The 25242-nt window shown below is 34.5% G+C and overlaps 1 protein-coding gene across 1 annotated transcript in view; it reads right to left on the reverse strand.

Annotated features, from left to right (window-relative positions):
• PRKDC (protein kinase, DNA-activated, catalytic subunit) overlaps nt 1-25242 on the reverse strand; it is a 94841-nt gene that overhangs the window by 66245 nt on the left and 3354 nt on the right. Inside the window, exons 4-31 of the mRNA XM_081326028.1 lie at nt 24990-25064; nt 24787-24895; nt 23799-23911; nt 22558-22657; nt 21315-21370; nt 21182-21212; nt 20673-20830; nt 19888-20034; nt 17436-17600; nt 17098-17266; nt 14928-14977; nt 13992-14129; nt 13390-13542; nt 13091-13206; nt 12654-12813; nt 10851-10937; nt 10370-10489; nt 9790-9949; nt 9352-9458; nt 8507-8597; nt 8158-8321; nt 6960-7112; nt 5757-5864; nt 4900-5126; nt 4330-4424; nt 3374-3473; nt 2325-2455; nt 1020-1274 (exon numbers count right to left, since the gene is read on the reverse strand). Coding sequence (XP_081182154.1) covers nt 1020-1274; nt 2325-2455; nt 3374-3473; nt 4330-4424; nt 4900-5126; nt 5757-5864; nt 6960-7112; nt 8158-8321; nt 8507-8597; nt 9352-9458; nt 9790-9949; nt 10370-10489; nt 10851-10937; nt 12654-12813; nt 13091-13206; nt 13390-13542; nt 13992-14129; nt 14928-14977; nt 17098-17266; nt 17436-17600; nt 19888-20034; nt 20673-20830; nt 21182-21212; nt 21315-21370; nt 22558-22657; nt 23799-23911; nt 24787-24895; nt 24990-25064 — 3538 coding nt within the window. The remainder of the gene's footprint in view (nt 1-1019; nt 1275-2324; nt 2456-3373; nt 3474-4329; nt 4425-4899; nt 5127-5756; nt 5865-6959; nt 7113-8157; nt 8322-8506; nt 8598-9351; nt 9459-9789; nt 9950-10369; nt 10490-10850; nt 10938-12653; nt 12814-13090; nt 13207-13389; nt 13543-13991; nt 14130-14927; nt 14978-17097; nt 17267-17435; nt 17601-19887; nt 20035-20672; nt 20831-21181; nt 21213-21314; nt 21371-22557; nt 22658-23798; nt 23912-24786; nt 24896-24989; nt 25065-25242) is intronic.

Here is a 25242-nt window from a genome sequence, read left to right on the forward strand (position 1 = left end):
GCATTTTGGGCAAGCTGGATGCATTGCCTTCTGCTAGCCATTTGGGGTTTTACAAAATATTCCTTTTTTTAAAAAAAAATTATATTCAATTTTATTTTCCCATTTCTTCCACAAACAAGTCAACAAATATATCGCCATACATAAATACATACACGTAAATTTGGGTGCTGCTCGTCCATTTCCCCTTTAACTGTATCCACCATCCTTTTCTCTCTTCCATCTTCTCTACTTTCTTTCTCCCTTTCTCCTCTTTCTACTTCCCTCTTCTTCTTCTCCTCTCCTCTTTCCCTCACGACTCCCCTCCCATTTCTCCTCCTCCTCTTTCCCTCCAACCTTCCTACTTCCTTCCCCCTCCTCTACTCTCTTCCCTGTCTCCTCTCCTTTCTTCCCCCCCATTCCTCTTCTGATACAATTCAGGGGAGATGTCTGAGCAGCAAAATATTCCTGTTCAGCAAAGCCGATACTTTTGTGGGGAGAGAACTTACAGTTCCTGAGCCAAGAAATCCCCTCATTACTCTCTCCACAGGGAATACCAAATGACCTTTATATATTCTATCCAGAATTGACCAATATTTTAAGATAAAAATTTTATCTTAAATTTTAAGATTAAAAAAACTGGCTTCCATTTCTCACTTTTGCTATATGTTCAATATTGATCACGTCCTTTAGAATTGCCTCTTCTTAGGCATGATTTGCACTAATTTCCTTTTTTTAAAAAACTTTCTGTAGTGAAGAAGCTGAAACAGGAAAAGATATAGGAAAAACAGTGCTTGATGCTGCAGGCATGTCCATGATATTATAACTTCCTTGGTGCTGGGACAAGAATATGTTCCTAAATAAAGGGGGGAACTGTATGATTTTCTGTATATTGGTCAATAGATTATAAAAATTCTATCAAAAATAATTTATTTAAAATTAAAAATGATCTTAAACTCGTTTTCACATCTGTAGTTATATATTTTTTTCTAATGGATTTGGGATGACAATCATAATGCAAAGTGATTAGGTCATCTACCTACCTAAGATCTCATTTGGTTTTATCATTCCCTGTTCAATAAAGGTATTGTAGCAGTCTAAAGCAGCTAGAAGCATATCCATCCATTGTACAACAGCTCGCAAACTAAAGCTCCCTTGCAATTCATAGAGGGTTGAATGAGATAAGATTCCAGAGACATTTTCACCCTCGCATCCTCCTCCTTCAAATTTCTTTATGAGAAAAGAGATTCCTTCTTTCTGAAGAACATCACCCAACCATGAAGATGGAGATGGGTTTCCTGTCAGGGAAGCAAACAGATTAAAGACTCTAGATAAATTTGTTACAATTCAATTCCATGCTTACATTAAAAACAAAACAAAAAACAAAAAATATTTTTGTTATAAAAATGGGAGGAAAGTAGAAAAACCATTTGCAAAAAATGGATCCTTTTTAAAATAAATCCTAGATCAGTAGAGAAATTGACAAAGAATATTTTTATCTATCCTTAGACATTCTACCATGTTTCCCCGAAAGTAAGCCCCACCCTGAAAATAAGCCCTAGCTTGATTTTTTGGGGGTGGGCCTAATATAAGTCCTGCCTCAAAAATAAGCCTTAATTTTGGGGTGAGGCACCCGCCTAAAAATAAAGCTAGGGTGGGGGTGGGGGGTGGAGCTGCCCCATGCGCCCCACATCTACTTACCGTTGCAGCCATGCCTCCCATGAATCAACAACTGCCTCGCTTCACCGGCCCACTTCTGCAGCGTCCCCCGGCCTGCATTTGGCCATCAGAGGCCTTTCCAGAAGGCCTGATGACAAAATGTAGAACAAGGGATGCAGCGCATCAATCCAGAGCTCCATTCTCAGCATTTCCTTCGGCTGCAGAAGAAGTGAGCCAGCTGGGTGGGGCTGTTGGTGCTGCCATGAGATAAGACCGTGGAAAAGATACCCACGAAAATAAGACCTGGTGCCTCGTTTGGAGGCAAATAATAATAGTAAGACCGGGTCTTATTTTCGGGGAAACACAGTAATAAATTAATATTGCTAAGTAAGCAAAGGATTTGATTTTCTTTGGATGATAATACAATTTTTAATAATTATAGAAAACATAGTAACATTTTGAGGTTATTGAACTATTTTACCAATGTAAATAAAACTAGTAACTTCATGGTATGCAGAACACAATTTTACAACCAGTCCACATGCTTTCAGAAGGTATTCACATGAGGAAAGTATAATTAATTGCTAAATTCCCCAAAGTGACATTTTTCAAAAGGAACTTCCAATTTACAACACAGCGCAAAAGTCAGCATATTATGCTAGCAACAGACTATTTACACATATACATACCTGGCAACAAGGGAACAAATTCAAAGAAAAGTTCCATGACTTTGTGCCGGCACTCTGTTTGGGGTTGTCCACACTGTCTTAAAAGCCACACGACAACATCCTCTAAACAAACAGATCTAGATGGAAATCCCCTACAGGAATGTATTAAAACAAAGTCTGAAATTACCAAGCAGTTGTCTGCTCTGCTTCTGCATTTAAATATAAACGTAAGATTTCAAATGCTCTACCAATAAGAGAATCAACAGATTCATATGTGTAAGAACTTTATACTGTAGTCAGATTTTTGCCATGCATTGCATTTTAATTTAATTTAATTTTAATTAAATTTTAATTCCATTTATATCCCGCCCTTCTCCGAAGACTCAGGGCGGCTTACAAGCTTAGCAGTAGCCTTCATTCTATGTATATGCCTGCTTATTAGGGCTTTCATACACCCCCCCAAGCGGCATTATTACAAAGTCAGCTTAATTGCCCCCAACAATCTGGGTCCTCATTTTACCTACCTCGGAAGGATGGAAGGCTGAGTCAACCTTGAGCCTGGTGGGATGCGAACCTGCACTAATTGCAGGCAGCTGGTGTTACTTAAGGAGGCATTAGCCCACTGCTCCACCAAGGCTCTTAGTATCTCCAATACTAAATATTATACGTAATATTAAAATATTAATTTGTCCTCATGACTGCAAAATAAATAATTAGTAACTCTGTTTATTCCCCCATGCCATATATCAAATCAAACACTGTTTCATCTTTTATATTTGTGACAGAATTGTATTCTCCTACATGTCCAGTTGCCTTCTGAAGAAGCATCTTTAGGACAACCATGACCTGGATGACTGGGAATCTCCATAGGTTGGATTTAGAGGTTTATCCAGGTCAATTATTCTGGATGCCCACTTTAGCTGCAAGTAAATTTAGGGAACAAATTCAAAATTTATAGAATGCTGAAATATATTCAGTTAGATTATAATAGTGTTTCCTGAGAAGAAAAATCACTGAAACTAATATCTACGTAATGTTCCATCTGAATTGATAAAGAAATTAATACTAACCGAGGCAATCTCCGATTGCTTTTTTTGTTCAAAGTAGATGCTTTTTGCTTAATGATACGCTTGAGGTGATCAATAGCATCACAGCACTGTTGAACTGTACCTATTTTCAAACCAAGAAAAAATATTGTGACTGCTTCCAAATAATATGTTGAACAAAAATGACCCTTAATTGGTTTTACAGTGGTAAAATACACATTTTTTTGAATTACTCTCTAGCTTTGCTGATACTGTATAAGGACTATTAAACATTTTTTTATTCTCTGCCAAGTTGGTAACCTTTAGGTTTTCTGAGAATAAGAAACAGAACCAGAAATAATATCTCTTCTGTATGCTTTGTCTGAAAAGGTAATCTGAAACCTGATAATGAAGACATTTCCTGGTGAAAATTGGATTCAGTCTTTATTTAATCAACAAAGTTGTAGTATCTAGCCCAATTTCTAATAGTTGTAGTTTTCCCCCATTTTGGAGAACAAAAAGTCTTGAACATGCCTCACTTAGTTTGTTTATAATAAAAGTATTACATAATAAAAGCTTTAAAAACATGACTAGGTACTTAGACCTGGGGCTCTTGGTTTTACTATTGGTTAATCGTCTCACCTGATGTTTGTATTTATTCATTTTGAGAAAGTTTTGTCTATTTTAATATGTTGTTTTACAATTACAGAATTGTAATAAATAATTTATTAAAATGTAGCACTTAAAAGAACATAATACTGAAGTAATTAATACAAAAATATGAACCATACAAAAGTATTTGAAGTATATTTTTAAAAAAAGCATTCTTCCAAAATTGTCTTGTCAATACATTTTTATAATATAATTTCATAGAAACATTCTAACTGCTCAAAACAGAAACATTTCATTAGAAAACTATTAAAATATATAGGCCTGAAGTTTTTAAAGAATTCTGAAACACCAAAATGTAAATCTAATCCAACAAAAGCTGTTAATATCACCTAAAGACTTCTCATCTCCATGTGTCAAGGCCAGACTTTCCAGATATACAACCAATGCTTCAAAAACAAACTGGTCCACCAGAGCATTCTCTTCTCTATGAAACAAAGGGAGAACAAATCAAACTTATTATGCGGGAACTATTTACAGTTAATGTACTGTAAAAAAATGGTATTGTTTCAGATGTTTCAAAAATGTTTAGAATACATGCAAATGATAACAATTTGATCTCTGTCGAAATAAACATGAGTTATTAACTGGATTCTACTACACATGAACAAACACCACAGCCAAACATGGCAAACAATTCAGATTTTAATAACTATAAACACAACAAAACTGTTGCAAAGTTTAATAAAGCATTTCATTTATTTATTTGATTTTGTCCTTTGACAAATCTCTTGCACCCAGTATCATAACAGGTTGTGGCAATGTGTTGTCCTCAGCTTTGCAAATACTTAATATCCCACAATACTTTTAATAGTATTTTAAAGTGCATTTGATAGAAACTGCACAAACACTCGTACATCAGTGTATTGCTTGATTCAGCTATTAATTTATTCACTGCTCACCTAAACTCTCGGTAAATGTTATTGAAAGCAAGTGCAGCTCCTAGCCGTTTGAAAGCATTAGGGTGGAGAGCAAGGCTGTACAGTCTCTTAAAAAGGGATTTTGTGTTCACTGGACTTTTTTCTTGCTGCTGTGGAGTAGTTTGCTTAATGGACCATTTCAAAAATTCATGGACACATTGACCACAAAAGTCTCTCAAAGCGCTGTCCACAGGATCCACTATCCCATCCTGAAACAGAGAACAATCTTGATTCACTGTGCTTCAGAGTTCATTTAAGCAACACAAAATGAAGTGGAAAGTAATTTATGTACACCATTTTTAGGCTACTTAAATAATTACAAATGACAGCAAAAATTGGCTATTTAACCTACAAGTAAGCTGCTCCAAGAGAAATGTTTGGCTTAATAACAGGGAATTTTTTAAAACACAAAAAAGGATTGTCTAGTTGGTTGAAATCAACAATCAATTAATTAAATTCTATAAAAAACCAGAAGTCAACATAAAATAAACACTGCACCATGAGACCATATTTAAATTGCATTATAACCAGCAGAGAAAAGAACCATTAACCTCAAAATTGGAATGTATATAAACCAAATTTTACAGTTTTGGAAAAACAAAAAGGTCTACATAAAGCTTAAGAGTTCCTAACACAGTATTTCTGGGAAGCTTATTTCCCAATTCAGAACCTGATCACCTAAAAAGTTTTCCCTTTCTCCTTCCCATTAGACATGGAACCTAATGTCCTTGTTCCTGATGAAAAACTGAAAACTAATTGAGAAAATCTGAAAAATTAGACTGGTAAGTTACAATTTTGACAGAAATACTTATAATTTATCTTAATCAACAATCACTTACCAAAATTGCTTCCAGTAGTGTCACAGTATCTTGACTTTCAAACTTTTTATTGTTTGTGAACCAATGAATTAATTCCATTACTAAAGTGCCATAGAGTTGCCTTGTAACCTAAAAATGAAAGATTAGTTTATTCTACATTTTAGATTTATAATTATACTGTAGAAAGTTTCTCACAGTTTCTCACAAAATGATTCTAATGTTTGTTGGACCTTTTAAAAAACACATACTCACAACTTGATTTCATATCGCTTGAACTCTTATTATATTTTATTAAATATTAAGTGCTATGTAATGATTTCTATTAGCTCCCTTTTGAACTGATACAAAAATTATTGCTAAGAATAATCCTTGGACTAATTTGGATAATAATCTTCAGTGCTATCCCAATGAATGGATAAAAACCTTAACACATTAGGCACTGAAAAGCAACTCCTACAACTCCTACAACTCTGCAGTATAATTCTCCTGGGAAAGAACATTTGTCCATGTAAGCAGGAAAGACATCCATGAAGCTTACACTGTATCCTCTTCCAATCTGTATTCAATCTAATGCTACCAATTCAGATTCAGTTTTCTGTATTCATTGCAGTCAACCAGTTTCGAAAACAACAACAAATGAGTAAGTGGATGACACTTGACCGTTGAAACATACAAATTTTGGCATGTACACTTAAATTCAGAAAACTGACAAACTGGTTTCCCCTTGACTCTGCCTGTCAGAAGGTCTCAAAAGGTGACCATATGACACCAGGACACTACAACTGTCATAAATATGAGTCAGTTGCCAACCACGTGAATTTTGATCAAGTGATCATAGGAATGCCGCAACAATCATAAGTGTGAAAAACAGTCAGAGGTCCCTTTTTTCAGTGCCGTTATAACTTTGAACAACCGCTAAATGAACTGTTGTAAGTCAAGGACTACCTGTATGTATTTAGTAGTCCACTATTAAATTAATTCAGAAACACTGATTTAACCTATATATTGAGTAGACTGATGACTGTTGTTTTTAGTTTTAAACTATTTTCCTCCTATTTAATTTCAATGGCTCCCATGATGTAACAGACAAAAAAGTAAATTTTCCTTGGGAGGGGCAATAAGACCAAAGATGAAATTCAAAATTATTGGAAATCCTCTCGTAAGTTTTTTTTTTAACCTCAAAAACCAATCTCACTCTGAAGCAGTAAAATGAAATTTACTTGCCTGGTCCACATCACAAGCAAGTCGAAGCAGTACAGGAAACAAATGTTTATACAAATGAAACATTGGTGGGGATTTCTCGTGTCCTTCAGGTATTTGAGAAGCTTTTCCCAGCATGAACATAACAATGCTATGCAACAACTCACAAGCTGCAACCTGAAAAATGTGAGTCCTGATCAGCTACTAGATTGGATTGTTCCAAATTAACTTATTCAGCAAGTTTTATTTGATAAAAATAAGATTTAATGTGAAAGAATATGTTACAACTCTAAATCTTTAATTTTCCTTTAAAATGTACAAACAATACATAAAGGTAAAGGTAAAGGTTCCCCTGCACATGCGTGCTAGTCGTTTCCAACTCTAGGGGCCGGTGCTCATCTCCGTTTCAAAGAGCCAGCGCTTGTCTGAGGACGTCTCCGTGGTCATGTGGCCGGCATGACTAGACGCCAAAGGCGCACGGAACGCTGTTACCTTCCCACTGCAGTGGTCCCTTTTTCTACTTGCATTTTTACGTGCTTTCGAACTGCTAGGTTGGCAGAAGCTGGGATGAGTAACAGGCGCTCACTCTGTTACACGGCACTTGGGATTTGACTCGCCAAACTGCTGATCTTCTGATCGACAAGCTCAGCGTCCTAACCCACTGAGCCACCACGTCTCTAAACAATACATAGACGGGGATTAATATTAATAGTTCACCAAATAATTAACATCTTTATCCTGCAATTAGAAAGCTGGGGTGAGTAATGCTTACACTGTTGGATACGTGCAGGAGATAATCAGGTTCTACTTTCTATTTGCCCATGGAATTCACTGGAACATTCTGGACTGGTTTCTGTCAGCCCAACCTATCCCAAAGAGTTGTTGCCATTAATCGTAAAAATAGGACAGACCTCTATGTATATCACCTTGAAGTCACTGAGAAAAGGCAGGATATAAATGCAACAGCAATAGCACTTAGACTTATATACCACTTCAAAGTGCTTTACAGCACTTTCTAAGTGGTTTACAGAGTCAAAATATCGCCCCCAACAATCAGTGTAAAGAATGCCACTGTGTTCAAATATCTTCACAGTTTATACGGATAGAATATTTATTTGTATCATTCATATCTGGATTACTTTTAATGATGAACCATAGCTTCAATCCAGAAAAAAAATAGTTCAACAGGAAAAGAATAGAAGAAAAAGATTCAGCTTAATACCTTAGTTTGTCTGTCGCTAGCACAAAGAGCCAATTCAGTGACCCGAGGCAAGAATAAATCCAAGTATATTACAGGCTTCATATCAGCAAATGGAACTGCAAAATTCAGGCGCTTCTCTATATCCCAGGACACAAATTTCTTCATTTTTTCCTCTGTAGAAGCAGCTGGTAGAAAAGAATGTCTGGTTGAAAAACCGAGGGCTGGTTTATCTGCAGATGGGTTTACACTTGAGTATGTACAATATACAACTCGAGGCAGCTTTCAAACAGTTAACACAATTTTAAAACCACAAAACCAGTACAATTTAAAACAAGAAAAAATTATAAAAGTTTACAAATAAAACTGCTACCTGTAATTAAATAGCGATTGATTTGTCCTCCCAAAGTTCCAAGAAGGCGTACAACTCTAGCTCTTACTGCCTCTAAAGACGGATCTTCCTCCTAAACCATAACAACAATATAGTGAGAATATGAACAGCTTAGAAGGTTTAAAACCACCCCAAACATGCTACTCTGGTGTAAGATTAGGCAACAGAGACACAAATTGGGGACACCTGCCAGGAGACTATTACAGTAATAAAGGCACAAATAACCAAAGCATTACCAATGCTGCAACCATTTCCTGTGTCAGAAACCTACAAATATTCCTGGAACATCTTAAATTTATTTATCAAATTTAGAAAGTTGGCAACAGAAGTGGTTTTATAAAATTGACTTTGGCCTTCAGATAATACATGTATAAAGCGTTTTTCAAAACAAAAATCAGAAAAGTACATTCTCTTCTTATTTTATAAACCTTCTATATTTCATAACCAAACTCTGTCAGAAAGATCTTTCTTTAATATTGTAAATTTTGAAGCCTTTTAGGAACACGCTATCCTTTTTGACGGAATGGAATATTTATGGATTCTGGATATTGCAAGATCAAACCAGCAGATACAATTTTATTTGTACGAGATTTTAGCCTACCTGAGGATAAAGTATTCTATAATAAATCATACATAGTCCTTTATTACTACCAATGAAATCTAACGTGAGACACTGTTTACTGAGAAATTCTAAGCCTTAATATGTAAATTCTATTCAAGGCTTATTTACATAATAAATAAAATTAGCTTTTATTGAAATAATAAAAACACATATCACTTTTCCAAATGAAAAGCTGGTATTTTAGAAAGTCAGGAAAATTCTTTACCAATTCAAGATTCTTTGATTTTTTGAGATGCTGAATTACTACTTTGTTCATTCCTTTCTGAATGGCTTTGGAAAGTTTCTTCACTTCCCAATTATTCTGAGATTCACCTATTTTAAAGAAAAAAAGTGAACATTTAATATGCAAGCAATAAAATATATCTTAAAAGGTCTGCATTTATGATTTTTCAAGAAACTAATATAAAACTCAAAGCGCCCCAAATGCACTAGAAATGATTGACTACATACACCTTCCATCAACGCTATTATAAACAGCCATTGAGTGGTGCTACAGAAAATCAGAAAGCTGAAATACAGTCCTTTACCCCTCAGACATTGCTCACTCCAAGACTATTCAGTAACACATGAATGATGCTAAAACATCTTCATATTCCTAGATATACTGCAATAAATATATAGGAGGTATATTTATTATTTTTACCTGCTGATGCAGAAGTTTTCAAATAACCATCAAGGCAAGGCACAATGTCTTTGTAATAAGGCTGAATAGTGTATCTGGGAATGTGGGCTGACCAGTCCTCCAATGCATCCAGTGCCACATCAGCCATTGGAGTGTAGCTAAGACCCAGTCTAAAAGCATTCTGTAGGTAGTGCATAATATCAAGGCTTAGAAGTTTGGAGATATAAAACATCTATACTGTCCTGAAGTTATCTCTGACTACACAATGGAATATTTTCTTAACTATTGCTACAAATATTTAAAATGTTAAGGTTGCTAAGAGACTTGCTCCTGGAATAAGGTACAGTTAAACCACAGAATCAAATAGATGTGATAAAACTACAAAATCACATGTAACAAGCATACAAATTTATCATTCACATTTTGGACTTTCTCACTGATTTGCTCACTATTGTGATGGTAATATAAAGAGGACTGCAGTCCTGCATGCGTACTATTGAAGTATCATGAAAAGATATTTTGTATAAGTGAAATGAAGGAAAGAATACCAACAAAATTACAAAATAAATATTCTGCATTATTTGATCCCAAATTAACCCACCTGTAAAGCAGGAATGTATGCTTTGATATCAAGCATAATGATGTCATATGGCAGAGAAAGCACAAAAGTCAGACAGGATGCTAATAATTCATCTTTGTACTGCTTCATTTTTGCAGTTACCTGTGATAAGAATTTTTTTCAATGCAAATAACATTGATGTTACCTGAACGAATAAATAAATGTAACACATAATTCACTGTACTTCAAAAAAGCAACAGTATTCTTTTAAGATAAACCCACAAAAGTGTTCTTTTAACTAAAATCAACACTTCATGCATTTAAAGTTAAGAGAAATTATAAATGAAAAGGTGATAAAGTTAGAATTCTTTGCCTTTTTTCATCCCTGCAAATGCTACTATCACAGTTCAAAGAATAATATTTATTTATTATTTATTTATTTATTTGATTTGTATACCGCCCTTCTCCCTAAGGACTCAGGGCGGTGAACAGTGACATAAATATAAATATAAATATAAATAACCTCTTTTCCAAATTTGGAAAATAATGCAAAACAGGAACTCTTCTCTGGATCTTCAGGACATTTTTTCTTACTCTTTGGATTGACACCCTGGCAAAAGACAAAATAGAATTAACTGTATAAAAAATCTTATGTTTTACATTTTAAAAAACTTTTTGGATAATGTAAAAATATTATGCAATTCTATATGCCAAATAAAATATCCTTATATGTCATTTCCTTTGAAGACTGGAAGTTGGAATTGGTTTAGAATACAGTTCATTTTTCTTAGCAATTTTGCTAATTTTTAAATGAATTACCATGGTCTATGATTTCTTTCTGTGCATAACTCAAATACTAATGTTCTTATAAAGCCCTAAGGAAACTTATAGCAAGTATATCAAATGTCCCATTTGTTCATATATACAGCACTACCTTTAAGACCCTGAAAAACATATGAGATAAGACTGATGAAGAATGAGTAAGGACTTCAGGTCTTCTCAATTTTGACATCTTTTCTATAATGGAGCATTTGTCAATTTCAACAGGCTTAAAATTTATTTATTTTTTAAAGTTTAAGCTTAAAGTGTTTCATGCTAAGAAACATGTTGTAAGGCACCTGTACTACAAGGCATGCATACAATAGCTACCTCAAGTATTTTAAAAATACTGCTATATATTTAAGCCTGCCATATGACACATTGACATGCACAGCTCCTTTTCTGCTGCTTTATGTATTTAACAGGGTTTATAGACAGTTCAAATCACAGCCAAGTATGAGCAGTGTACAATTGTCCCTGGTTACTTGATGTTTAAACAAAATACAATCTACAAGTCAGGGCCAGAAAATCACCATATAAGACCTTGGGAATACGTAGTTGAAATCTATCTCCCAATTAAAACCACTTCCAATACTGTCACTCTTCATTTAACAACTACACTGGCTAGTTATCATTTGGTAACATGATGATAATAAACAGCAATAAAAAAAATCATTTTCTGACCAACGCCTGCCTTTACAACCGAATTTCATGCGCCTGACAACAAAAGCCTTCAGCATGCAACTGATTAAAGTTTGGTCAGTTTAAAGCAGCAGCTAATCAACTAATTATTGAACTTATTAGCTTGAGGTCAGCACTTTGTAAGGAAGCGTTCCGCTATGAAGAAAAGCAGCTCAGGAAGAACATTGTTGTTCACTTAGCAATTTTTTTGCTTAACAACCAAGTCGTTGGAATGAAATGTTGTCACTAAACAAGGAAGGGGTTTAATGCTGCATTTTAATTTTACTGCTTTGGTAATAAACTTCTTCAGAAAATGAAAACAGAAGATGCTTGTAAATAAGTATTTATTTGTACCCTAGCTTTATTATTATTAGAAATAGCTTAAAGCAGAGGACATCTCCAACACCTTCCTCCTCTTATTTTCCCCTGGAATATTATAAAAATCCAAATGTTACAAATATTTGTAAAAACCCAACTGACAGATTATGCATCTATCATCAGAATTGCTCCTGATCTCCACCAGCCTGAACCATGACCAACTCCTGTGTCTGAAATGTTTATAATTTACTTCAGACTTGTGATTTAATGTCAAATAGAAAACAACAATTATACTTAATGTGATAAAGAAATAATATGAACCATATATAGGTTCAATGGGAGAAGAGAAAAGCGAGTAGGAAAACAGCTCAATCCTACTTTTTCTCTTATAAAAATGAAGTAATCACAATTATATTTAAAATATGAAGGTGTGAACAGACCAATGCAACTTCAGTGATTCTTTGAACCCCCTCCCCTCAAAAAAAAAATCCTGCAGTGGCTTACTCACCACAAAATATTTAGTCTTCTTTGCAATTTTCATCGCAACAGACAGCAGCTTATAAAATCCACTAATAAAAGGTAAATGTGTTGCCTGTATAATCAGCTCATAACCAAATGAATAAATCCATGGTTCAAAATATTTAATATGCTTGTCTGGAAGGATCTCTCTGTATAAGTTTGGAAACAGGACCAAAAACAAGTAGAGAAGAAAGTGATGAGCAATCTGACCAATGATGAGTTAAAACAATTCTCAATAACCCCCACCTAGGATGCCCCAATCAACCAAAGAGTCAAACACAACTATTTCAACTATTTTTAAAAAATCCTAAATAAGTACATTTGTGATGCTTTGCCAGGATATGGCTTTTTAGTAAGAATGATAAAAACACAGTATATTAAATGATGCATCTCACACATATGCTAGTCTTTTTAGTCCTATTATACCTGCAAAATTCCACTAAGTTAATGAAGGCTGTATAGTCTTTAGGCTTAGATGGCTGAAGGTTTGCAGCTGGATCAGAGGTAGGAATTGTCAGATGGGCATCACCTTCACTTCCATCCTGAGAAAAGAGTATCAGAAGCAGTTTTGGAAGTGATTTTCAAGTTTGCCATAAAGTCTATTTTCAAATTCTTGCAAGCTTCTCAAATAAGAATAAAAATCCAATAATAGACCTTGAAAACAATGATATGGAAAAAAGTACTGAATAACTGTATATTAATATTTTTTAAAAAGTAAATCCTACCTTCTCTTCATTAATGTTCTGTTTCTGAACTGTAAGATCCAGTTTATCAATTATTTTTATGATAGATTTTATGAGTTCATCATATAACAGACGGTTTAGAGACTGTAGTGGTGAATTTTCAGTTAGACAAGCTTCATCTGCCAACAGAATGTCCTTTAACAGGAAGGAAATAAAGAAAACTGCAATTGCACACTATATTGGGTTTTTGCTAATTTATTAGAAAATGCAAAGATTAAAATAAATAATACATATATAGAGATCCCAAACATAGAAGTTCTACAGCTCTTTTTTGATCAAATGTATTTATGGCACTGTATTTCAATGTTTGTTTACCACAAGAAAGATGTAACTGCATATATTGCATATACAAAAGTACTCGAGAAGCCATTTATGTTCATGCCCAGCTAGTGCGATCTAAACATCTATATGAGACTTCAGATATATTGAGCTGGACATAAGGAAAAAGAAGACTTTGAACAACTAGGTGAAAGAATGAAAGTGTGCGCCAGGAGACAAAACTATAAGTTTTTTTCAGGAGAAAATGTATCACAAAGCGTAACAATCTATTAATTATTATCGTTAACCTTAAAGACTTTCTTTACCTTCATTGTGTCGCAGCTAAGTAAGGTTCTAAACAGAACCAGGTAATCCTTGTATGTAGGCACTTTCCATTTCCCAGTCCTTATTTCTCCAGATGAATTTGATTCTTCTGATTTGGAAATATTCTTCCCAAAAAAATCCTGAAAGATATTTCAATGTTGAAGTAACCATGCCAAATTATGTAGTTTTCCATACTTAATCTTAGACTCCATGACAATAAATCAGGAACATTTTGCCAAGACACATTGAAATATTCTTTGAAATGCCTTCATCTCAGGAACAAATAACTGGTACAGTATAAATTAACTGAAAAGTGCTGAATGGTTCTTAATATATCTGCTGGGGTCCCTATTTATGTTTCTTGCAATAGAAATCAAGAGGGTTGCATTAACATATAGGCAAATGAAAGTTATAAATTGATACAAGTAGTCCTTGAGTTACGATCATTTGTTCAGTGGTACTTGTGTTTGGTCCCCAAAGTTATGGCCACCACAGCAACTCCATGGTCACATGATCAACGTTTGGGGATTTGCAGCCTGCCCGTATTTACAACTATAGGGGTGCTTCACCTATCTCCAGTTCCTTCTTTGCCCCTTTGGCCACCCTGTACAGTGGCACTCCTCGGTGGCAGTATTGGACTGAACTATACTAAAAAAATTACGGGGGGTGTCTTCTGAGCCTTTTGCCCCACCCATTATCCAGCTGTGGACTATGCTGTCTCTTATCAGACTATTCTTAGGCAACATCTCTGGAACCAGCCTCCCAAAGTCATTCCTGCACACCAGTACACTACATTCTAAATTTTCTGGTAAGGGAGAACATTTTTGCCATTCATAATTGCAAAATTACAAATTTTGCAGGGCCCCTAAATTGCAAATAAATACTTTTCCAATTTTGTAAATACACATTTAATTCCACAAAACCCCAAATAAACTTACCATTGAAAACACCAGTGGTTTTGAACAGATTCTGATTAAAGCCTGATGCACTGAAAATGAAGAAAGTTTGTTTTAATTTAGTATTTCAATAAGCTGGACTTAAATCAGTGTTTTTCAACCTTTTTTGGGCAAAGGCACACTTGTTTCATGAAAAAAATCACGAGGCACTCCACCATTAGAAAATGTTAAAAAATTTAACTCTGTGCCTATATTGACTATATATAAAGTAATTCTCTTGAATAGGAATCAAATAAACACAAAGAAAGTATTTTATAATTACTTTTCAATTTTTCCCACGGCACACCAGGCAACATCTCGCGGCACACTAGTGTGCCGCGGAACAGTGGTTGAAAAACACTGACTTAAATAACACTAATGTCCTAATGTAACAAAAATTATATGTTCCCATTACAGAGGGGAGACAGATATTGCAGTGATCAATCTGCTGTACTTCTCTGAGGCCTAAATGTGAACCCAATTTTATGGCAGACTTTTGCAACAGTCTTTGGCTTACGACCTCAATTGGGACCTGAATATGAATGGCTAAGCAATGTGGTCATTAAGTAAATGCAAGCCAGTTGCCAAGTGCTCAGATTGCAATCATATGATCATGGGAGTGGTGTGAGAACTGTAACTTCAAGGATGGAATGCAAGCCATTTTGTCAAGGCTATAGTAACTTTGAACTATTGTTAAATAAATGGACATAAATTGAGGACTACCTATACTCAAAATTACATTTTACAATGTCAACTTTGCACTAGCCACTGAACTCAAAGAAAATGAAGAAAACTTCTAAAAACTCTGCTTCTCCTTTTCACATTTACTATGAATCTTAAAATGGTATTTTAAAATGGTCCAGTTGTTTAGTGAACAAGATTTACAGCATCCTTTATCATGTTGAACTTTATCATGTTGAACATTATCATGTTGAACATTATCACTATTTTTCTGTAAGTTCTAAGTCCTTTTGCATGTCAACACATGGAACGTATTTCCTTGACTTGTCAGACTATCAACTTCATTATTTGTTCCCTTCCCACTAATCAACTGCTAATTTCTGACTGTATCACTCACCCTATTTGTAGACAAGAAGCCTTCCCCCTTATTTCCAGATTGTAAGAAAATAAAACTTTAAAAAGGTGTTTTCTGACCCAGAATCTTGCTGGTAATAAATCTTTGTCTGCCTCCTATCCAGAACCCAGTCTAAGCAAAACTAAACTAGGATGGAAATATGGAACCTCTTATCTTCTAGCATTTAAAAATAGGGAAAATGCCTGAGTCAAAAGAAAACTATGACAAGTAGCATTAGAAACTGGAATTAATACAAAATTCTAAGCCAAGATTTTAAAATGTTTGCTGCATGAGCCATAATGTTCACATATAACGCTTAGTTTACTCAATGTTCATTTTGTTAAGCCTAAAGCAAACTTCATTATAGTATAGGAAGCCCATTTGTTACAAGAATGAGGAAAAGAAAAAATAAGTGAAAACTAATAATTAAATCATGATTGACAGGGAGGAATTTAAAAAAATAACTGAAAGGGAACAAAGTAATGTCTTCCAAAATGGTGGAGAACATGATGGGAGTTGGGGAAACTGATTCAGAAATTAAAATCCAAATTGAAGGGTTGTACTAGAAGGGACGCGGTGGCTCAGTGGGTTAGGACGCTGAGCTTGTTGATTAGAAGGTCGGCAGTTTGGCGGGTCGAATCCCGAGTGCCGCGTAGCAGAGTGAGCGCGTTATTCGTCCCAGCTTCTGCCAACCTAGCAGTTCGAAAGCACGTAAAAATGCAAGTAGAAAAATAGGGACCACTCCGGTGGGAAGGTAACAGCGTTCCGTGCACCTTTGGCGTCCAGTCATGCCGGCCACATGACCATGGAGACATCCTCGGACAAGCACTGGCTCTTCGGCTTTGAAACGGAGATGAGCACCGGCCCCTAGAGTTGGAAACAACTAGCACGCATGTGTGGGGGAACCTTTACCTTTACCTTTACTAGAAGATGCAAAACTTTAATGTAACAGTATATTCTAATTGCTGCAAAAGTTAAATAGTAATTATCAGGAAATGCCTATTACTACTGTTTCTTTAAATTTGTAATGCTATTCAAACCTAAATTCATGCTGAAGTCAAAGGAACTATACACATTTGTACACTATAGGATACTCACCGACAGTGCTCATAAAACTCCACAATACAGGGCCTTTTGCTGCCAAAGCTAAAAATACTTTCACAATAGACCTACAACATGCTGTTTGCATCTTGGTACTATATTGTGGGAAGCTATCTATTTGAACTATTATAAGACGTTCAAGAACTGGAGTGTATATCTCAGGAATCTAGAAGAAGAACAAGAGGAGATATTGGAAAAAAGCAGTTGCCTTTGTTCTCAAATTTGCTGTATTATTCAACCAAAAAAAATTATATCAGCATCTTCATCAATGGAGGTCCAGATATTTCCTGAACATACACATAGCCTCACAAATTAGATTTAAACTGCTTACTTACAGTATCCAAATGTAATATAACACTTGCAATGGATTGAAGGAAGCTTGGTAGTTGATATACATGGTCATCAATTGTTTCTGCCTCAGTTAGATACATCTGCTTACAACGCTGAAGAAGTTCAACATACATGAAATCAACATCCTTTGGTCTGATAACTTTACAAGGCTTTAAGTGGAAAAAATACAAAAATTATTATATAGGTTTAAGGTTAGGAATATGCAAAATTCATTAATTAGAGAATGGACAATTCTGGACTGTTTTACTCCGCTTATGGACCATGTCAAAATGTCTTTAGAAATTACTAAGTTATTCATTAATGTATATTGTCCCAAATTTATTTCACATGATGAGACTTCTTTGAAATTCTATTCAATATTCAGTAGAAGTAATTTGATACAGAAAATCCAGAGAAATGTACAAAATGGTCTCTAAGACAGTTTGTTTAAAACATCTTCTACCTATCAAATAGAGGTAGTCCTCAACTTACAATAGTTTGTTTAGTGACCATTTGAAGTTACAACGGCACTGACAAAAGTGACTTATAATCATTTTTCACACTATTGACCATTATGACATTTCCATGGTCACATGATCAAAATTCAGACACTTGGCAACTGACTCATACTTTTGATAGTGTCCCAGGGTCATGGAATCACTTTCTATAACTTTCTGACAAGCAAAGTCAATGGGGAAGCCAGATTAATACGACAACCGTGCTATTGCACTGATTTATCTGATAATGCGCAAATTTGAAGATTAACACAAAAGAACTTAAATGGGATATAATATTATATCTAAAGAATATATTTTTTCTGTCAACTTTCTGCATAATCAAAACCTTTAATATAATCTTGAATTTATATTATATTGGTTTGAATTTCAACATCTAGCTGCATGAGTGGAATGAATTCCTAACTGCATAAGACTACAAGAATCAACAGCATCCTGAACTATTTGAAAAGTTCTTTCTCAATAAGTCTCCTAAAGCCAGTTAAAAAAACTATACAGGTAGTCCTCGAGTTACGAGTGTAATTGAGCCTGCATGTTCCACTCGTAACTCGAAAACTTGTAGAGTGAATCTCGTACCTCAAATGAGATTACTCCCTTGCTTGTTAAAACGCACATGGCTCGTTAAGCGAACATGAGGTATCTCAGGATGGGGAAGGCCATGGAGGGCCTAGTGATGGAACAGGCCCCCAAGGTCTCCCCGACCCACTAAGATATCGCATGCTTCCCCCTCCCTTCTTGCTGTGCCGGACTCACATGGAAAAGATCTGTCTTTTCTCTGCTGCGGTTCCTGCTGCCACCTGAATCTAAAGCTGGGGAATGCTTCCGTGGCCCGATCTGGACTCCAGAGGCCTTTCCCAGGCCACTGCCACCTGGATTTGAGTCCAGGGGATGCTTCCATGCAACGCCATGACCCGATCCGGGCCTGGAAAACAGCCTCTGGAACCCCGATCCAGCCTCTGGAGGCACATGGAACCATTCCCAGCTTCAGTTCCATTCTCTGTTGCAGAGAACTGAGGCCTAAAGTACCGTAAGATCACATGAGATCACTGTGTGGCGTGATCTTGCATTACTTTAGGCCTCCATTCTCTGCAAATGCACCAAAGGCCTGGAGCAGCCAAGAAAGCGGAGGATCTCAATCTTCGCAGGGTGAGTATTGAAGGCCTGGTGCCTTGTGAGACCCAGGGGGAGGGAGGGAATAACCAGGGTGAATGTTGCAGAGCCACTGCGGTTGCTTGTAAGGGCAAATGACTGCCATGGTGCCGCAATATTCGTAACTTTGGGACTTGCTCGTAAGCACTAGGGGGCACTCATCATGTAACTTTGAACCAGCATTGAGTGCTCATAACTCGGGGATTATCTGTAGTTTGGAACAGAAGGCACCCGTGTCTTCAACACAAAATGAAGTATTTATAAAAGGCCTTCATGACTATCAATTTCTAGTTGAATAGCTCTATCAAAGAACATGTTCAAAATTTATACAGTAATCTTAGTATACAAGGGAAACCAAATTTAAAGAAGGGGAAATTCTTAGTTAAAAATCCCCTAATTGTTCCTAGCAGAATTTTACTTGTAGTATAGCATAGCAATTAACAAGATTTCTATATGAGATTAAGAAATCTTTGGTTGAAATATTAAAGATGTTAAATTATTGAAAATGATTGTACTTGTCTTTCTGAAGATGGAAGTCATTTCTTTTTAGGTTTTTTCTTTTATTCTTCTTTTTAATATATTTTTCCCTTTTTGCCTTCTCTCCCTCCCTTTTTTCTTTTTTCTCTTTGCACTTTTAATCTTTTTTAAAATATTTTTCTTCGTATGTATTGGTTTACTATCTACAGAATTTCTACAGAAAATGATCTGCCAGATATATAAAATAAAACCTTATTCCCATTTGTAGCATTGCATTCCTTCAAAATAACTTTATATCATGAAGAAAACTACGTACCGCTGCAAATAGTCCATAACCACGAATAGCAATGGACAGTTCTTTGTTGCTGGCATCCATATTTTTGATGGTAGCATAAAATTGTTCCATAAAGAATTGTAACTTGCTCTTATGCATTTCAACATCTTTTGCAACCATTGATGAAATCTTAAAATTATATATAAAATTAGCAATTTTATCATTTAAATATTCAAATGTTAAATATTTCCCAATCTTACATTTATCTATCATTAACACTATTTCCCCCCCAAAATTATGTAATAAAATGCTAACACATTTGAAGGAACAAGAAGCAATATCTATTGACACTAAAATTAACATAATAAAACTATTAAGAAGCCTACAATCCTACAGGCCATGAAATCATGCTCCGGCAATGCAAAAAGTCACGATATGTCGCGACATGTCATGTGACACAGTGAGTTTGACACCCGTGGTCTAAGACATGAAAGGAAAATCTGCCTTTAAAAGAGTGAATAAACTCTGGATGACCTTTCCATGCCTTCATGGAAGTCTGAGACCCTCACAACTCTGAACCCAGTCTAATATTGACGAATATAAAAGGGAAGAAAAGAGATAAAATATGGTTACCACAGGTAGATTTTGAAAATTTTTGAATTCTTTGGGCTAAAGCCATTCCATTCTTCTTAAAAATATATGCCGGGCTAGAGCTAGTATGCATAACTCATTTCTTACTAGTTAAAACAAGAGGCAAACTTACATGTAGACAATTTCACTATAGTATTTTCATTCTAGGAATTCTGCCAATGAACACTGTATTGTACCTGTTTAAGAAATGAATCCAATGCAGAATGACCAGCTTTCTTGACTTCTGCATTTTGATGGCCACTCCATTTGGACATTGTTTGAAACAATGAGACATAATTGTCTAAAAGATAAGTGCTGAACTGAACAGCATGCTTACTGAATAAATGTAGACCAGCTGTAAAGTAAACATTTTAATTTACATTGACGTTTTGTTTCAATTATACCCAAAATATTTTCACAACAGATTTTAACAGTTTTGAATGATTATTTGTTCATAGTATTAACTTTGATCAAATTGTTCAATTGTTATTTTATTTTTAAATATTTCCTTGCAAAAAAAATCCATATGACATGTCTATGTCTTTTCTAAATGGAAGGCACATGTCAGCCTAAGCTAAACTGCTATTATACCGGATAATAATGAAGCTGAAATTAAAACTAGCTAAAGAATATAAACTCAATATGTTATTACAGAAACTACTTTGTCACCAAAGAACTATCTCATAAGAAAATAAGAAATTCTTACCAAGAGGCACTGCATATCTTTTTAAATCGATCTGCAATTTCAAAAGGTTCAAAATAAGAATAGTTTGCCAAATCTGCTTAGCATGTCAGAATCTTCTTTTAAGAAGAAGATATAAAAGAGACACTATATATACCTGTGGACTTATGGCCTTTACTGTAAAATCAAAGATCTCTTTTGAAGTTCGGGGATCTGTAGAAAAGAGACAAACCATACAAATACAGTAATGACAGAGTTGTGTGAATTTAAATCTTTCTTCACAAGACATAAAAGTCAGATATCAACAATACTTTATTCCACCATATTGCTTTGATTCGACAAGGACTTCCTAACAAACTAAACCAAAGTAATCCATCATGTGTATTTACCATAGAAATAGGCCCTGGTTAACAAAACAGTAATTGGGATCAGAATTTCCATTGCTAAGTGACAGGTCAGGAAGTGCAACAGTGTGTAACTGCATCACAAATCCTGGCATTCCCCATTCCCATTGATAATCAAATTCCACCAATCATTAGTCAAGGACCCACTCCAATCCAAGGCATTCCCAGCTTGGTCCATTCTACTTTTGCTATTGCAGGGAACCACTGAAAATCTCCATACAGATGCACCATAAAGCCTAGAAAATTATCAGAATGAACTGTAGAGAACAACTAGAAGTTTTAATTTATACCAGTTTGTTCTACTCTACTCTCACATTTCCCAATTTTACAAAACCTTCAGAGAACAAAGCCAAACATTATGAAATGTCTGCTAATCTGCTTTAAGATTCTAAGAGAACAAATTATTTGGAAAGGGCACTAAAATGCAGATATTTTTAAAAATATTTTAGAAAAAGGAGAAAAGCAAAGTATACACCTACATTACAACAGGTTAAATAAAGTGAATTAAGGCTATTCCAATAAAACAAATTGCCAAGATCAAAAAAGTTAAAAAATCACCTTTTATGATTCTAAATATTTGTAGGCTTCTTTTATACATGAATTAATCTAGGAAAGTATCCATAAGTTTGTTTTATAACAATTCTTCTCAAATTGATAAATCAGTTTTAGTATTAAAACAAAGCAAGAAAGTAATTCATAGAAAGTTTCCATAATTTACAAGCTTTCAATAAGACTTTTCATTTTAAATGTGTGTGCAAATTGTTCAACATTGAGATTTTGACAAATTTGGTCATTTCCATTTTATTGAAAGAAGTCTGATCTTGAAACAAATTATTCCAAACAGTGAAATGAGATTTAAATAGGATGAACTTTCCAGCCTTGAAATTGTCCCCACCCTTAAAAGATTTAGCCTTTTTGGTGAAAGGCAATTTTATACAGGAAGAAAATTGTACACTTTTTTGTTAATGATTTATTTTAGTAAAATAAAGATTATACCTTCATCCATGGATTTGGTAAAATTATACATAAGTGCAGTCAGTCCTTTCAGACACCCTGCTACAATAGGCAGCTTTGGTTGTCTTGTTGCAGAGGTCATCTGAAAATGAGAAAATATATTAAAATAAGATCAGAGAAGGTCTGAACTAACAATAGTAATAAAAGTCAACATTTTAGCAATGCATCTATTTTAAGATTATGGAATAAATGTGGTACTTCTGATGTATAACTGGGTACCAGTTTAATGTAGGATGAATAATCCAGAAAATGTTGACACCTAAATAACCAGTAAATCATACAGGGTTGTGATAGCACTAACCAAGTTCTTACCAAATGCCTTTAAAGAAGTCATTTATATATTCTGGCAAATTGGCACCATTTATATATATTAAATAATCAGAGATCTATTATAAATGAATAACCGATACTTAAAAGACAGGTTTGTAAAATCTGCGCTTGTTAGAAGCAAGCTACTTTCTACAGCAATAAGAGATGTATTCATCACTCTGATATACTATATAAATAGATCAGTTCTTTTATTTCACAGTTCTAAAAAGTTTAGAGCACATGCAAGTTTTAATTACATGTGTAAGAACAATACTATATAAGCAGTAGAAAATATACATAAAGGTTATATGTTGTAAGTAAAGGATAAACTTCACCTGATTCCCAGGAGCTTACATATAATTTCTAACACATTTACAAAAATATTTAACATCCTTTTCACCTATTCATAATTTAATACCAGCTATGCAAATTATTTTTGCCCATCATTATATTGAAAAATTAAATTCAATGTAATATACAGATTTCTGAATCTCATTAAATTTTTTAAAAATGCTAGATGTGTTTACAAAAACATAGCAAATATCTCACTAATTCAATTTGCATTAACTATGTCTCACTTCTGCCAATTATTCTCATAGTGCAATTTATAGAAGAAAATGCACGTCCAAAATTAAAACACTGTGATGACCTTATTAAATAAGCTTCATTAATACTGAGTAATTGGATCAGCCTGGAAACCTGCAGACATATACATATACAGCCTGGAAACATGCAGTACATATACATCAAAAGCATACATGGAAAAATATATATTCAATTTTATACAATGAACTGGAATAGCCCATTAAAACTTGTATCATAATAAAACAGTAATATATGAGGTATTAAGAGTCACCATTGTCAACACTAAGAAATCAAGCTCAATCTTCCATACCAAATGCAAAACTCTTTACCTGTATTTTTAATTCTCCCAGATAAGCACGGAATAGTTTTTCAGAATTGTCAATCATTTCACTAGGTTGAACTTCTCCCAAGACTCCTAAGAGCTCATAAAGCCTTTCCAACACTTTAAAAAAAACATAGCACTTTAATCACTTGATTATATTTTATTTGATGTCAACTACCCCAATTATTTTTCCACTATCATCAAATGTAGGATTTAATTCAGAGCAACATACAGATTTCCAAGTTCTTACCAGCATTCACATACATTGTCCTGATGGGTACTAATCTCACTGTATATATGTTGCTACTCAATTAGTTATACCATAAAAAAACACCTAGAAATGCACTCCTGCACATCTGCAATGATTACTTCCAAGAGAAGTTCAAGTAGCTGCTTAGTTTTGAAACATGTAATTTCAGCAAATAACTATATTTGAGCCCTCTCCAAATCCCACCTCACCCTTCAGCTTTCTGAATTGATCTTGCTTGCCAGGCAAATCACAAATAAACTTGCTAAAAGGAAAGAGTCTACCACAAGGTGGTACACCTATTGCTCAGGCTTTCAGCAATAATTTTTTAATGATTCAGGGAAGAAATAGAGCATGTGAAAAGATATTAAGCCAGAAACCAACAGAATACTCTTCTTTTTCCAACTACATTTTTTTCCTGGGAAGAAAAAGTTACAAATTATCATGCCATGTTCCTCAGACTGGTCTCTTTTGCAACACCTGGGGAACAAATCTTGATGTCTGGCACATTTTTTTAAAAAAAATGTTAAGCTGTACATGAATTTTAAAAACAATTAAGTAGGAATAAATTTGTACAAATCAATGTCACATAGGGTCACCATCATTCCTTGCTTTCAATACTACTTACAACTTATTAGAGGCTTACTACTTTTTGTCAGGATATATCTCAACTGATTTATTATTTGAGACACTAGCTAATTTATGATACTTGCTAATCTTAGTTACTTACAAACAAGTTAAATATTACCTGTATCAGGCACTTTGCTTTTTATAGCAAGTTCTCCATAAAATTTGTTAAAGATTTCTCCAACTTTCATATCTTCCATTACATATGATGATTGTAAGTTCTGAAGCAGCTACAAAGATATTCAACAATCAACATGCCAAGGATTAGAATGGTAAATAATTTTTTAAAGTACAGCAAAATATAAAAACATGCCATAATTTTACCTTTATCAGTAGCTCGAGAGCTGGAATTCCACATTTTGCTGATCTTTCTTTTGTATAAACAGTAACACATATCCGCTAATTTTTTAAAAGACAAAAAAGATATTATATAATGATATAACCAAAATCCTCCAACTTAAATATGGAATTGTTGATGTAATTGTTCATTATTTTACTTTATTCAAAAATATTAAAACACCTAAAGATAACAATGCAAATTTGTTTACCCACATAATAATTTTGGATACTGGAATAT

The sequence above is a fragment of the Vipera berus genome (genome assembly GCF_964194415.1).
Source record: "Vipera berus genome assembly, chromosome: 3".
Taxonomy (NCBI): Eukaryota; Metazoa; Chordata; class Lepidosauria; order Squamata; family Viperidae; genus Vipera; species Vipera berus.